The following is a 16,194-nucleotide window of genomic DNA, read 5'->3' as shown; positions in this document are numbered from 1 at the left end:
AAAACAGAATACAATATAAATAATAAATAAAATAAAAACGTGACGATGGAGGGAAAATAAATCAAAGTAAAAATGTGACCATGGCGAGAAATTAAATAACATTCGATAAACTAAAACAAAAACGCAACGAGAACTAGAAAATCAAAAAAGAAAAAAAACTAAATTAAGTTGCATTAAATTAAAACGAGATTTGATGTATTATGTATCTTGTAATTCTCATGTGTTGGCAAGATGTCAGCTGATTTCTTAATCGACACTGACATTAACAAGTGAAATACAGACGCCACTCCCTGAATCATTCTGAAATTTGTTTTAATTAATATTTCTCCTATTGGTTTTGTCAATAATCTCAAGTAAAAACTCCTTATCTCCATGCAATTAATTACCCAAATATACAATATGCATTAACAACAGATTGAATGGCTTACACACACAGCACCATTATGGTTAAACATTTACACATGTAAAAAACAAACTCTCAGTTAACAAGAGTGTCTGGTCCAGTACAGGGAGGATGCTCATGACAGACGCTGTCATTCATACCTTCATACCTCTGCATATATTCCCCTTGTGTTATGTGCAAAAATACTGGACAGATAACTTACATCCCCCACCCACCTAAAAACAGTTCTCAAAACCCATGTTCATGATACAATCATCGGTCAGGACAGGTCACAGCACCCTGCATTAGCATTTTATACAAGAATCAGTCAGGACATGTGCCTCAGTGGTCTATGATTATTCATCATAAAAAAGTATAAAATATAAACATTCAATATTGGGTTCACAGTCTTCAAAAATTGGAGGTATTATGTTGAATAATTTCCCAGTGCTGAACAACGTTGTTGCTGGCTAAGGCCGCTGACAGTCACTGAGCATATGGGAGAAAAAGTGTTAAGCCAAGAACTGGAGGGAGCACAATCTGCCATTTTCTGTCCAAGACAAAGAGTGGCTTTGGCGGCTGAAGTGACTGATAAGCACAGAGACTACATGTGTGACTTGAGGGCACAGCGGACAAAATGGCCCAGCGGCAGTGATCCACAAAAGCTTGTCTGTGAGCTGAAAACAACTGACTGGAGAGACTATTTATGCTCCGTCTAGTTCCTTTATCCCATATGGAGGGAAAAACCCTCTGCACACACACATAAAACATAATCAGCCCCCCCTATCTCAGCTGCTGCAGTTCTGGAGAGGCAGGGGAGGACAGGGAGGTGGAGGAGTTAGACGTGGAGGTGGTCGATGATGTGGTTAAAAGCTCCTCACAGGCAAAATAGTCTTTGAGGGGAGCGAAGAGGTGACGGATGACCGGCACGCTCCACGCCTTCCCCAGCACCTTCTGCCTCTGCTGCCGGTTCATGTTCCTCACGTCAGTGTAATGTTTGGGGAAACCAAAGATTCTGGTGAGGAAGGAAGGAAGGAGAAGGCACATGTTAGCTTAAAAACTACATGATTTAAACTTGTTAACTGGTGAATAAAGAAAAATGCAGACTCTTTCTTCTTAGAGAAATACTGCTTGCCCACACTAGACACTGGTATCCTGATGCCTACTTTTCTAGTTCAGTGATCCAGAGGATGTCTTCTTTGCCGTTCTGGAGGACGGGCAGCAGAGACACATCTTTGCCCTGCTTCAGAGAGTTAGGATTGGTGGTGATCGTCCTCACCTTAGTGACCTGGAGCAAAAACAACAAGCATCAGTAGTTAACATCTTAATCAGTACTGTTAAGATATATAATTAGACAGACAGAATAAAAGTGAAGCAGCAGGTTCAGTCACTGACCCTGGCCTCTCTACCAATCTCCAAACAGTCCTGGAGATTCAGCTTGTCATTCTGGGAGGCTATGATGGGCCTAATGGGAGATAAGCAGCAAACAAGCAAACTTTATTCATATTGCGTTTCTAAAACAACACAAGTTAAATAAAAGACAGAGGTCAGGAGACAAAACAAGCATGACTCCGCACAAAATGAGTAAAAATAAAATGGCTAAAAAGAAACGCAAAACTATTAGAAACAGATGCAAAACTACTAAAAAGAGATGCAAGGAGACAGCGAATGAGCATAAAAATGAACACAAAAAGACACAAAGAGAGGTGGGGGGATTTAACAAGTCTGTGCACAGTGGCCCACTGTCTCCTTGATTCAAAACAAACAGCATCAGAAACAGACATTAGTTTTCAGTAACTGAAAGCTGATAATTTATGATTAACTGTGTCTGACCTGCTCATGCCTGGGATGTTTCCCCAGAAGTAACGAGCTCTGTGGGCCGGGCTGACTTTGACTGCATCCACCAGCACCGGGTTGCACTGTCCAAGAATCAGATAAAAGTAACAGTCAGGTCTCTGCCAGTCCCTCTCTCTGAGTCCAGAGCATGTTAGTTAAAAATGAAAAGCGCAGAGCAAAGACAGTGATGAAGGAACCAAATGAAGCTGAACTGGACAAACCTCGAGGAAGCGGCAGATGTTGACTTTATCGTGTGTGTTCATGAAGACCACGTTCTCAAACAGCCAGAAGAACGGCCTGGGGTCTCCCTCTTTAGGCTTCAGCAGCTGAAGGATGCGATAGTACTCAAAGAAGAGTCTGCCGGTGCCCTCTGCAGGAGAGAGGAGTGAATTACAGCACAGAAGAGGCCTCTGTCCTTTTAATACTTTTATACTGTCTTCAAACACTAATATCCAGCATCTGCATAAAATTATCAATATGACCGAAGCACTGCAGACACCAGTTGAAATCAAGGATATTATTGATTTTTTTAAAATGGTGTAATAAAGCTACGCACCATAGAGGCCTTTTCTGAGCGGGTTGACGATGGAGAGGTCGTTACAGGGGCTGCCACCGATCAGCAGATCAAACGGACCCCACTCCTTGATCTGGAGAACAACAAAGAGCAGGTTTAATTCACTATTCAGGTAACTGTCATTCAGGTACATCACTGCTCAGATGTCAGTTTATTAGGAACACCCAGCTAAAGCAGTCTCACTTCATGAAGATTAGTATGTTCAGTTGATCATCAAGTTGACCTCTAACATTTTCAGGATTTGTCAAAGGGTTGTCGCAGTTTCAGCTAGGTGTACCTAATAATCTGACTGCTAAGTGTATATAGCGTCTTCTAATGGCTCAAAAATACAAAACACTTCACATAAAAACAAACAGTTCAAGTGGGTCTCATGAGCCAAAAGCACAATTTCAAACAGAGAAACGTGTGTGTACTGTCTGAATATTAACATTATTAACTGTGTGTAAGGATGTAAACGAATGGGGTAAAGAAAAAACAAGAGTGTGTGAACATACGTGATCGTGGGTGATGAGACGTGTGTCACCAACATGGATGATCTTCCCATCATGGTTGACAGCAGCCACGGCAATCGAGTCCTCACAAATCTCAGAGGCAACGTATGTCTCAACTTTGAAGCCAAGTTCCTTCAGCACCAGGTAGCCTGAAAAAACACACACACCATTCATACTGTAACACATTTTTAGACAAATATAAAGTATGATCATAACTAGAATGTACAATTTACAAAAACAGAAAAGTAAGTAGTAGGAGTGAGACCACTGACTAATGTGGGACATTTGATATAAAATGCTAATTTTACATCAAATTAATTTGCACAACTCATCTGTGAGTTTCTATCATCATTGTCCTCTTCCTCTTCTGAACATTTCAGGTTCTGTATCTCTGGTCCAGGTCTGTGTACTCACCTGTTGCTATGCCATCAAACAGTGAGAGAACTCGAACCGGTCTGCGCAGGTTGGCAGGGATGGACGGGTAGACACGGTGAGGCTCCTACAAAAGAAAAAACAAAGATGTGACTGAGTCAGTGTGATTCCTCATTAATGGAAAACTTTGTTTCTGGGAAAAAGGAAATTCCATGTGATTTAAGATCCTTTGAAGTACTGCACAATATTTGAATATATGGACATATACTTCAATTAGTATATTTTACATAAACTACTCAAGAAGTCAGAATGCATTCAAACCCAAGGTGCATTCATAGGTTAATCTACAAAACCAAAGATCGCAAGCAAAGACATGAGCTGTAATAGTCCAGGTACCAAGGCTTGAATTTTAAGTCATGAAGTCCTACCTGATAAAACAGATTAGAGCTGAGACGATTAGTTGATTAATCAGTTAATTTCAAATTGAATATATTTCACTATTTTCTGATGTTTTGTGACAAAGTAATTGGAAAATCATTTGGATTGTTTTTTTCCTAATTCAACTAACCCTGTTTATCACTAAGAATGTAAACCATACACAGAATGTCCTGTCGTTGCAATGTAAATAATTAATATTCACACAGTTATTTATGGAGTGCAACACTTAAATCTATAATCCAATGAAAATATTTGAATATATTCAGAGTTCAGGTGAGTTTGCACAGATATAAAAATGGTCACGATATGTTGATCACTCACAAACTCCATGGCGCTGTTGTTGGCGAAAAGCTCCTGGACTCGAATGCTCCAGTCCTCCCTGGGAACCAGAGCACCGTGAGGCCGGTGAGGCTGACACAGGTAGCAGATCCACGGGTCCACCTGTGTCAGTGCATCAAACGTCCCTGGACCGACGAGGATGTTCAGGCAGTCATCACAGAAAGACCTGCAGAGGGAGAGGAAAGAGGAGAGGGGAGGTAAAAAGATTACATGAAGTACAGCCTCTACCTGTTTTTTGATAGAAGATGAAAAGAGAGATGAACAGACGAACCTGCAGCAACTATCATTGCCACACAGTATGACCTCCAGTCCATAGCAGCAGATGGTGCAGTAGGACTGATATCCATCTTCATCATAACGATACAGAGTCTCAGTAAAGTTATCCTACAGGGACACAGACAACATCACCGCCAGCGGTTAGGGAAATTTAATAGTTCAGGAAACTTATTGATCACGTGTGTCTCAGCAACATCTAAATGCTCTGAAGTGCATGATTTTGTCTGTTAACTAGATATGGGAATAAGTTCCTTACTTTACACTTCAAGCAGAGGCTGCCTTTAAACAGAGGGTGGGATATCTCGACGTTTTCAGTTCCACAACACAAACAGAAGCCTGCAAACACAACACAAAGAACAATACAAATAGGAGGAAACAAGTGAGAAACACGTGTGACTGAATATGTGAAATTAGCTACAATCTACTGATTCATCTTTTAGCAGTACAAAATGAATTTGTTATGCAGAAACTAATGTACAGTTAAAAACATACAACATGGCTGAACCCTCACCTTCAATGTCCAGTTTCCTGTCCATGATTCTACAAATGGTCTCCTCTGCGAGAGCAGAAACCATCAATGATGAGTGAATGAAAATGAATAAAAATCATATTAATAAATTATCTAAACAGATGGTGAAAGACAGTATAGTAAAACAGTTGTACAATAAAAATGTTCAGTGCTCTGTACCTCTGAGTCTCTGGTCTGGTTGGGTGTATGTGCTGCTCGACACGTTGACCTTGTTGTAGGTTTTGGTGACGGTCCTCTTTTTGTGCAGCACAAAGTCTGGTGACATGTCATCATCAAACCCATCCATCAGACCGCTTTTCTTCCTCTGACCTTTCCCTCCTTTCCATCCTCCCCTACCCCTTCCTCTACCCCATCCTCCTTTCACTTTCTCCCATCCTCCTCCCCAGTCGTCTTTCTCTCCATCCCATCCTCGCTTCCCTTGTTTCTCAGCTGACCACCCTCCTCTGGATCCCTTCTCCTTCACGGCTCCTTTGGGGCTTTTCCCCACAAAATCAAAACCTCCTTCCCATGCAGTTTTTCCATCTCCACCTTTGTGGGAAGACTTCTCTATGGAGTTGGACGACAGTCTGCTCAAGGAGACGGTCACTTCCTTCATCTCAGCACTGACACTGCTCTTGCTGCTCACAGGGGTGGAGGAGTTGGAGTGAGGAGAAGAGGGCGCTTTCAGGAAGAGCTTCTTCTGCACCTTCGGCCTGTTGCTTGTTTTAATAACACCTGGACAGAGGGCAGTCATGTATGTGACAATCACATATTTTACAAAACAGTGTAAGACAGTTACAATCAGTGGAGTTCTGTTAATAGTATGCACCTACATGTCTGTGTCAGAGCATTTACTGTCTCTTTTAAATCGCTAGTCTGTGTTGCTGTTTCTCTTTTACTTTCAGGCTGCTGATTATTATCTGGCTTCTTTTTAACTTGTGCTTCATCTGTGAAGGGCTGACTGTGCATGCATGCTCACTTCCTGTGTTTAAACTCTATTTTGTCTGCAGCAGTTTGCATGCACAGTTGTGTTTAAAAACTGACTGTGAGCTTGAGCTGAAAGTTGGGAATCTGTGAACAGAAACATAACCTTGCTCAATAGTGTGTTGAACAGTTCACTCCATATGTCATGAATGACAGCAAGTGCTGTAATATATACTCAAGAAACTCTAAATAAGTTATTAAATCAAGTGGAACAAAGGCTAAACCCAGAGGTGATGTCTGGACTTCAACAAATATTCCTCATTAATTCTATTAGAATTTGAATGATGGTAGTATCAGACTTGTTCACAGAGCAGCAGTCACTCTTCTGCTCTTACCGAGAGGCTCCAGGGGAAAAATGTGGACCGCAGCGCCTTAATTTCTCATGGGTTGTGTGAGTAATACGATCTCTCTAGTCTGTGATCTGTTTATTAGTAAGGATAATGTTCAAGCTCTCAATCAGATGTTCGTACCGTTTCTGGAGGCTGTTGGTTTCAGTCCGTCTGGCCCAGTGGGTTGGAAGCCTCCTAAGGCCCAGTCTAACATCTGCTTCAGCAGCTCATCTCTGTCCTCAAGAGACGCAGAAAACTGTTTCTGACAACGAAGTGCTGCCTCCTGTTAAACAAGAACAGAAATATGTAAGCAGGTGGACAAATATGAAAAACACATCTGAACACTTTCAGGGGCAGAAACAGATTTTATCTGAGGTCAGCAGAACAGAATGGCACTTCTCTTTTAATCCTGGTTTATTTATAGCACAAAATATACAGAAGGACACACAGACCTCCAGCGACAAGAAAATGGCTTCTTGGTAGGTGGCAAAGGTGGCGAAGGAGTTGGTGCAGAAGTACTGGGCAAAGTCAGCAAATGGTTTCATATCCTGCAATCTGACCTGGAATCAGAGCCAAGAAATCAGTGAAGAGAACTGAACTAGATATAAGAATAAACACAAGAATATAGTGAACATTCAGCAGGGAAGAAACATGGACAGAAATGTGTGAAGGCTTAGCTAAACAAGCACGATATATTCCAGGGTACAAGGTAACTGTGGCAATATTACAGCATATTACTGTACTGTCACTGTGTAGAGGAAGCATTTATGTACACGATGATGTACCATATTGTATAAAATCAGATTCTCCTGAATTTCTGCATACGTTCCACATCATTCATCATGTCTGACCCACCTGAGAGCACATTCTCTGTCCGTACCAATCCACTATCCTCTTCCCTGGAATCTGATTCTTTCCTGTACAGGGTACAATGATGGCTGGCCAAGGAGAAAAGCCCTCCACCCTACCCCAGACCAGCTCCCCCTCTGAATCCTGTACAACACACACACACATACAAAACATGTTAAAGCATAAGCAATTTACTGCAGCTCTAATAGTGTGTAAAGCTATCACTACTACAAATTAAGCTAATCTGAATAACCTTACCGCAGACTTCACTTGCAATCCAGCGGAGTTGGACGGCGTGCTTGGCGAAACCGTGTCATCCTCGTCATCATCATCATTGCTGCCCCAGATGACTACAGACTGTACCTGTGGACTTCCCTGAGCTGCAAAACAGTGACAATGAACAACTGAATCTACTACTGCACTTTCTGAATTTTGAGTATTTCTTTATACAGACGCTGTATAAAGACTCAGCTTGAGTTCATGTTTTTGGGTATAAATCATTTATAGGGACAAATATCTGTGGTGTACCCAGGCAGTGAGAACAGCTGCTGCAGTGTAATCCAATGGGCTGTTAACAAGCACTTTAGTGGATGCACTTTGATGCCGTCTATTTGTTTTCATTTCAGCAGTATTATCCTTTAAATTAACTGTAATGTGAACACCTGGTCTTGTCATGATTGTGCTAATTCTAATCAGGTGTGAACTTTTCCTACAAAGCCCAATTCTCAAGTATTGTGTGAGACTGTATCACCGGCTTATTAAAAAGCAGCAGGTCTCTGAGTCCTGTCGTAAAGAGGACTGCGTTGTACAGTGTTGTTCACAACTACAATGAGTGTAAATCATTTATCAAAACATCAAAACAAAAATAAAACCGTGTCTCGTTCTTTTACTTGACTATTAACAATACTGCACATTTCTTACTTTCTGACTTAATTAGTCTGTTGGTCCGAGATATTCTGGACTCTTCTGTGATATCAACCACATCTGAGAAAAACAGAACACACAGTCATATTGGTTATTATTAATGAAAACATTTAGTATTGCTCTTGGCATCGCAATGATTTTTTCATTAGTGAAGCGCAATAAACTAATTTTTATGTAGCTGAAGCTGCTACAGAAACAACAAGTGTACACCTGAAAGTCTTACCAGAGGAATTATCTGTGTAGTCTGAGTCCTCTATACCGACGTAACGTTTGGGAGAGATGTGTCGACTGGGTTTGGACACAAAACAATCACCATCCTCTGACGAACTCTCTCCATCCTCCTCTTCTTTCTTCTTGCCACCATAAGCTCGCCTCACAGGTAGTTTCCTTCTGCGGATGTGGGGTCTTCCTGCCCACCTGTGTGGTTTAGGTGTGGCTCTGGTGGTTTCCTTGCTAGCAAGAAGAGCCTGGGTGCTGTTGAATCACCTTATGACAGGAGCAATCAGACAAACTTAGATCTCAAACATGTTCGCCTTCTTAGCAAGTGATTACAATTTACTGTGAGGAGGACATGAATGTGTGCAGAAATTTTTCATGGAAATCCATCCAGTAGTGGTTGAGATATTTCACTTAAACTCCTCTATGGCTAGTCATTAAATTTGTATTATCTGTCCCTCACAAAAACACACAAGTTTGATCATTTATGAGTATAAGTCGAACCCTTAAATAGTGAATCTGCATCAGCAGGCTGGTTTTGGATGGGGCCCAATTCGCAATCATTTTCCTGCCCACCTCCACACCTGTTCCCAATTCCCTCGTTAGCGTCCCTGCACATATGCAGGTCTGTTTCCACTGTCTACTGTGCCACAGCAGCTGCAGAGGTCCAGCCTGTTTTTAACTGTCTATTTCTTGGAATCTGTCTTTTACTTGTTTTTGTACCTATATCACTATATTGATCAAGTTCCTTCACTGCACCTCTCTGTGACATATCAGTGCTGTTCACATCTAGTAAGCCTTTAAAATGCACACCTTCCCTCACCTTAGCAAACACCTGTGTCCTGCACAGAGACCGCGGCAGAGCCAGGAGGGTCAGGAGGAGTCTATGCAGAGTAGAGTGCGGCCTCATGCCACGCAACACCTGTCGAGACGACAGGGATATGGATTTCCCAGTTAAGGCAGGTATTCATCACAGTAACAAGACAGTTACACACTTCATTCAATAACTGTGATCCAGTCACTTCACCTTTGCCCAACAATGACCGTCTGTTCTGCTCTGTTCCTCATTCAATGTCTTAGTGAAGCTGAGGTAGTCATTAGTCAGCTGTTGTGCTTCTAGAGACCCAGCATCACACAGACCCAGCTGAACCCCCAGTTCTGACAGCACATTTGTGGTCAACTGATTATCCTGAGGAGAAACACAGATATCACCATCAGCAATGTACAGACTGACAGGGAAATTAGGTCTAGTTGAGCATAACATTAGGGACTGATTTAAAATTGTTACATACAAACTGTACATAACCAGTGGGGGAGTATTTTCCCCTGAAATATTTATATTGTAATGTAAACATGATAAGCCCTTTAAAGCGGGACACGCCTCCAACTGACAGGATGATGATAAATAGATAGTAAGATGAGATTAAGATTTCTACCTGGCTATTAAATATGGACAGTTAGCTTAGCTTAGCACATAGAGTGGAAATGGATAGCCTGGCTCTGTCAAATGGTAACAAAATCTGCCAACCAGCACCTGTTTAGCTCACAGACTAACACATCATTTACTGTTTATTTCATCCATACAAAAAGCAAAGCTTTAGGCTGACATCTCTGTCTGTTACTTGCTGCGGGACACAGAAATATAGACCATTACGTTTGGATTCAAAGCAGCTCACATCCTACTGTAACCCCACTATCATTTTTACACTAAAATCTGACTAATGTTGGTTCAGTAAATGCTAAGCTACTGCTGGATGCATTAGGTCTCAAATAAAGAAGAAAAATAAATCTCCTTACATTGAGATCTTTAGGACGTTTAAGCACGGTGGCGATATTCCTCAGTGCCACATCTCCAAGTTGCTCAGGAACACTCTGCACCAAACTCTGCAGTGCTGCTTTGTGGAAAGCCACTGCACTCTTCTGGAAGTCGCTCCTCTCCTGTTCCCCAAGATCCACGACAGCGGTGGCCCACAGGAAGTCTCTGGCACTGGGACCGATGTTCACCTCTGTCGCTGGGAGCAGCTCGTTCATCTTGTGGAGGAGATGCAGGTCTCGTCTCCTGACAAATCGCTCTGCGACGGAGGGACGGAAGATGTTGGCTGCAAAATTGTGAATCAACATGGAGGTCAGCTGAAGCTCCACAGTCACTTCTGCTGTGTTGTAGTCCTGCAGTTCTTGAAGAGCTCGAAGGGGCTCCAACATGTGGGAGAGGAAGAGGAAGTGCAGTTTAACTTTATAATCCATCAGCTGGGTTCTGATCCGGTCAGCATCTTCTGTTTGCCTCAGTGACTTAAAATAATCCACTAAATCCCTCCAACTGCTGACCATCTTCTGCACACTACTGATAATAAATAAACACTGTGCAGAGATAGGATGGGAGGGGTTATAAGAGTCACCGGCAAATAGCATTTTCAGACTGTCATTGACAGAGGGGGAGGTGGAGTAGTGTTGGTGGATGTCTCTGACCAGGTCAACCACACCACTAAAAGAAGCAAGGAGTCCACTCTGGCAGGCTCTTCCTGCCATCTCACGGAGGCCGCAAAGCGACACTAACCTTGGGTTGAAAGCCTGGAGCTGGGAAACAAACACCTTGCTCCCCTCTGGGTGTGGAGCATTACAGTAAAACACAGCGAGGTTGGACAGAGAAAGGCCAGTTTTCTTCAGTGTCTCAATCAGAAGGTGTGCATCAGACTCTGCTGTGTGTGTGACTGTCAAACTGTCCATGTCCATGTCCGCCGAGGTATGTGCATCAGCACTCATCTGCAGAGTGTGCAGCAGCCTCACCACACTGACCCCTGAGTTCTGGTCAAAGTAGCCAATCAGGACGACGCTTGTGCTCTGTCCTCCACCCAGATCTACGCCCCTGTACAGGTAGAGGCAGTATGGTGTGTGTGAGCAGGCCTGGATGATGTCTTTTTGATGGGATGGGTTCTGGATGTAAGAAACTAAAGAGCCAGAAATATCATTATGTATACTGAGGGCCGAGTCTGCATCCACATCTTCACAACAGTATTTTCTGAAGAAGCGCAATAAAGTATGACTGCCATGCTTGGCTTCCCTTGTCCACTGCTGCCCCTGTTTGCTCTACTCTCTTTATCTCCTGTTCTTGTGCACAATTTTCTTTCACTGTTATCTCCATTGTCTCTGTTTTCCGCTCCTTTGTCACATCCACCACATCATCCTCATCATCAGATATCATTATTATCACATCTTCATCCCTGTTCACAGTCTCTCTCTCTTTCCTCGGTTCTTCCACTGTTTTACCCCCCATCTTCACAATAATCTCCAGTTTCTGAGGAGGGGTCTGGGAGGAAAGGCCATCTGTAACTGGAATAAAAAGACACTGAGCATTTTAAATGCACATGAACACTATCACAGACAAGAAATATGTATTATTGCTATTTTCATATCTATGTTAAAGTAAAGTCCTCTTGTCAGTCAGACACTGATCTCTGTTACATGTTTATGATCACTTTAATTGGATACATCGAGACAGCAGAAAGAGCTAAAATGCTTGCATAATATTTGGTGTGCAAGAGGTGTGGATTTTACTTTTTTTTTTTTTTTAAGATTGACACCTAAAACAAAACTAATTTTACAGTTTTGGTGTTATGACAAACAGCTGTGATCTGTCTCAATCACATCTTTGCTATGTGGTGTATCTGTGTGACAGTACTGTGGTTTATCTGCAGATGCACATTGCTCCTACCTGTGTCAGCAGGAGCCATACTCTGTCCCCCTCTGGCCTCTAAGGCATGATACTCCCTGCCGCTGTTGTTCTTATCAAAAAACAGCTTAAACCACTGCAGGAAAGCCAAAGCCTGTTTAGGGTTCCCCTTCATCAACGCCGCAGTGGGGATGTGCTGGAGAGAGGAAAGAAAGAAATGTCACAAATACCAAGCATGTGTGTTTCTATTTGCTGGTGTGGAAAGAGCAAACAGACATAAAAACACTTTCACTAAAAAAAACTCTTCTTATCAGAAAACATATAAGCTAATAAAATATCTGCAATGAGTTAATAATGGGCTGATTTATTAGGCTGCCTGATATATGCTCCCATTTATATAAACGTACTTACTTGCACCACTCCAACTTTTCTGAATGCAGAATGCAATAAACTGTAGTTGTGTATATAGTCCACTGTTTGGTTGCTTTGGAACCGGATCCTGGAAAGGTCCAGAGATCCTGGAAATAAGCAGTCCATCAGCTGGCAATAGGCTGCACCTGGATATTCATACAAATACACTAATTTTTAACAAAGGCAGCAGCATAGTATGAAGAGTTATAGTGGGATTTGTCTGAAATTATTGCACTCAGAAAAGAAACACACATACTGACTTACCTGTGCATACCTGCTCCACCTTGGTGAAGCCTGTCTGTAATGTTTCATTGAGCCAAGCCAGCAGCTCAAAGCAGTAATATGAATGCCCTGCTTTCAGATCTACATTCACAGCTACATTCATCGCCATCTCCGAAAGGGATGGGCCTGCAAAAACACCAAATACACACACACACACATATATATATATATATATATATATATATATATATATATATATGTATGTATGTATATATATATGAGTCAGATAACCAAAACACTGATCTAGTGATAAATAAAGCAACAAGTTTGGCTTTATAACTCACATTCCTCAAACTTGTCACAATACAGTGGAATAAAATGCAGAAGCACTTAGCACAAATGAAACACATTGTGCATTTTCAAAAATTGTACTCCTCCCTTTCTTTCCCAGCATGTTGAAAAGGCAACTTGTCATGGACTGAGTGCCAATGAAAAACACCACTGAAATCAGACCTAGCCATGAATCTGTCTTAAAACAACTGACTCTATTTATACTTTTCAAAGTATCATTACTAGACTACTGTTCTGTAGACTTGTAACATTGCCAATTTCTAGGAACATAATAGCCCATGGTGTAGTCAATAATCTTTCAAGACACGGCTACAGATGTGTTACATGCGTTGTTTACTACCTCTTATACACGTTCATGAAGATGACTATCTTGGGCTTTTCCCGCGATTAAATGATGCGTTCAGACGATGTGAAAGTGTCGTTCATTCCCGTTTCAATGAATGATATGCAAACTAATACCATGAAACTCTACCTCAAATATACTTGACTCCCTGAAGTTGACAGCCAGATAACTTAGGTTTTCCTTAGGTTAATAATGCAACTAAACTCATTTCTGCCCACAATGTTTACAAATGACCAATGTAGCAACTGCTACTCTTCGCTTGTAGTTGACACTGAATGTTTGCCTTGCCTTCTAACACAACATCTGTTCAAACTAAGTGTGAAAATTGAATCATCTGCGTACTGCGTTTCCAAATTACCCCAAGTAAACGAACGTAATTTTATTTGCAATTTTCGTTTGTAACTCGCTGTGTGAACGCGAACGCAACCATCTGTGTACAACGTAGCCAGAGTGCTGTCTCTACACCAATCACGTTAGGGCGGGTAACATTCTGACCAATAGAATCAATGGAAACAATACGGAGGCGTTCTGGGACTCAGATGTTGTCCCGGCAACTGATACTGGATCAGATTATATACCTGCGCCACACGAATGGCGACGAAGCAGAATCCGAGCTCAGATCAGCTGTTAACAAATTCTACTGGCTGTACCGGCCGAAAGAGAAGCCATGATGGAAATGATACCAGCAAGCGATGGGACGGTGCGCTGTCTCAATAACTCCACACACACAGTTAACCGGGAGTCCAACACTCCCCTAACCACGTGCTAGTCTCGAAAGTTAAAGCGGAATAGCCACGTGACATAATTTGCGCAAAACGACGCACACAATGCTCTGAATTAAACTTCGACCACACTTTGAAACTTAATCGACAAAACTGTTTGCTGCAAGCGACGTAACTGCGTAAACGCCCAAGTCAATCTGCAAAAATCAGTGGCATTAACTGTTCATAAAACTCAACCAAAAGTTAAATCAAAGGCAGACATTTGCTAGGTAGCTCATTTTAAGTCAACGCGAATTAGCCAAGTGTTTATAATTTGGAAACAAGGTTAACTGGACTTGTAATCGATAATACTATCGTCGAGGCAACACGTTAGCCAGCGTGGCTACATCGCGCTAGCTAAAACTTACGCGAACGCAACGTAACTACAACACAGCGAACAAAGTGCGTAGACGCGACGGGTGCGTTAACAAACGGTGTGTCTTGTGAACAATTATGAGTTAATGTTAAGACTGTATCTTTGGAAAAACACGTTTAAAGCGTGACTGGGAAAACTCAGCCCTCTACTCACCCTCTCCGTTCCGTCCCTTATGGATATTTAAAGATTCCAGACCCACTACGCCCCGTAAACCCACCCACCAGCCCAGGATAGGCTACCGTTCCGCTGTTCTCTATTTTTTAAACGAGTTATTGGCAACGTGACAATATATAAATGGTTAAAAATATAACGAAATTGCTATTATGGGTACGTTAGTCCAACAGTGGTCAAAAAATAACTTCATATGACAACAAACGTTTATGCTTTTCCGGCAATCAACGATTTCTAATAACTTCCTGGTTAGCTTCTGTAGCTAACGCTCGCTGACGCCATTCTGTAGCCGCTAGCCGACATGTTAACTATTGGTTGGGTTAAACATTAAGACGTTTGTGTCTCCATATTTACGACGTTTTAATGTACTGTATCTTAAATATGGACAATGTAATCAAAAAAGGAAACCGAATGAAATGTTATGTTTTTGGTTTAACTAAAGATAAACGCCCGGTCCTGTCTTCAGCGACACTATTAACGGTTTAACACGATTTAGTGAAAAAAGTGAACAGTACAAGACCCTGAAATGTAAATACAACAGGATAGCTGGGGGGCTGATAGATAGCAGTCATGGTGAAGATTAGTGTACCATAAAATTGATTTATGTCTAATTCTGTCATTTGAACCCCAAATTCTCAACTTGTACCAAGACACTTCTCTGTACTCTATACCTCAACCACTGTAAACAAGTTGTATTTAAAAACCATATTGACCATTTTGAAAATGGATTTAAAATGAGTCACTATTTCTTATTTATCAATCTAAAGAAGGACAAAACAGAAATCTTGATTATTGGGACATCATTTTTTCAGCCTTGATGGCAGTAACATTCTTCTGAAACCAACAGTCTGAAATCTGGATGACTCTTCTTTGGAAATGTTTTGGACATTTCCTCCATTTCTGTTGAATTGTCCAAATTCCCCCAACATTTCAGCTCAAAACACTGTCCTCACTTCAGGGGCTGCCTTTTTCACTCAGATCAGAACGTAATGTGGTTTTTTATGGAATAGCACCTTCTTATCTGGCATTTTCCCTGATTCAGATGATGAGATGCAGGTTGTCACTACCCCAAACATAAATAACGCATCGAAATATCCGACCTTACTCATATCATACTTCACTTGATCAGAGGCAGACAGATATTGAAGATTTCAGAGTCCAAAAACCTTCTTTTTTTCACTTTCAGTCAAAGAGTAATTTTACACCACATAGGCCTACCTGCCACCTTTTTTGTTCATTGTTGAAGCTAAATACAAAAAACCTTTGTTGTTTTATTATTTTTTATTAATAACGTATTTTACATTTTCTATTTAAAGCTATTGTTTTAGTGATTCATGACAGAAAAGACATTTTAAGACATCATGATAAGAATTT

At 41.5% G+C, this 16,194-nt stretch overlaps 1 protein-coding gene across 1 annotated transcript; it reads right to left on the bottom strand.

Moving 5' to 3' along the window:
• Positions 1-301: 301 nt before the first annotated feature.
• LOC108873305 (uncharacterized) lies at positions 302-15,132 on the bottom strand. Its single transcript, XM_051070992.1, is given in 27 exon segments — positions 302-1,397; positions 1,549-1,670; positions 1,778-1,847; positions 2,216-2,301; positions 2,440-2,588; positions 2,775-2,865; positions 3,287-3,432; positions 3,698-3,782; positions 4,415-4,598; positions 4,704-4,816; positions 4,965-5,044; positions 5,220-5,264; positions 5,397-5,951; positions 6,671-6,812; positions 6,982-7,089; positions 7,385-7,522; positions 7,637-7,758; positions 8,300-8,362; positions 8,526-8,784; positions 9,342-9,440; positions 9,546-9,707; positions 10,316-11,578; positions 11,580-11,845; positions 12,228-12,381; positions 12,597-12,742; positions 12,861-13,004; positions 14,803-15,132. Coding segments are annotated over 26 exon segments (5,007 nt in total). The 5' UTR covers positions 12,988-13,004; positions 14,803-15,132; the 3' UTR covers positions 302-1,165.
• Between the last annotated feature and the right edge of the window lie 1,062 nt (positions 15,133-16,194).

The sequence above is a fragment of the Lates calcarifer genome, linkage group LG6 (genome assembly GCF_001640805.2).
Source record: "Lates calcarifer isolate ASB-BC8 linkage group LG6, TLL_Latcal_v3, whole genome shotgun sequence".
In the NCBI taxonomy this organism is placed as follows: domain Eukaryota; kingdom Metazoa; phylum Chordata; class Actinopteri; family Centropomidae; genus Lates; species Lates calcarifer.
The sequence above is the reverse complement of the archived record's forward strand: the minus strand, read 5'-3'. Positions and strand labels throughout refer to the sequence as shown.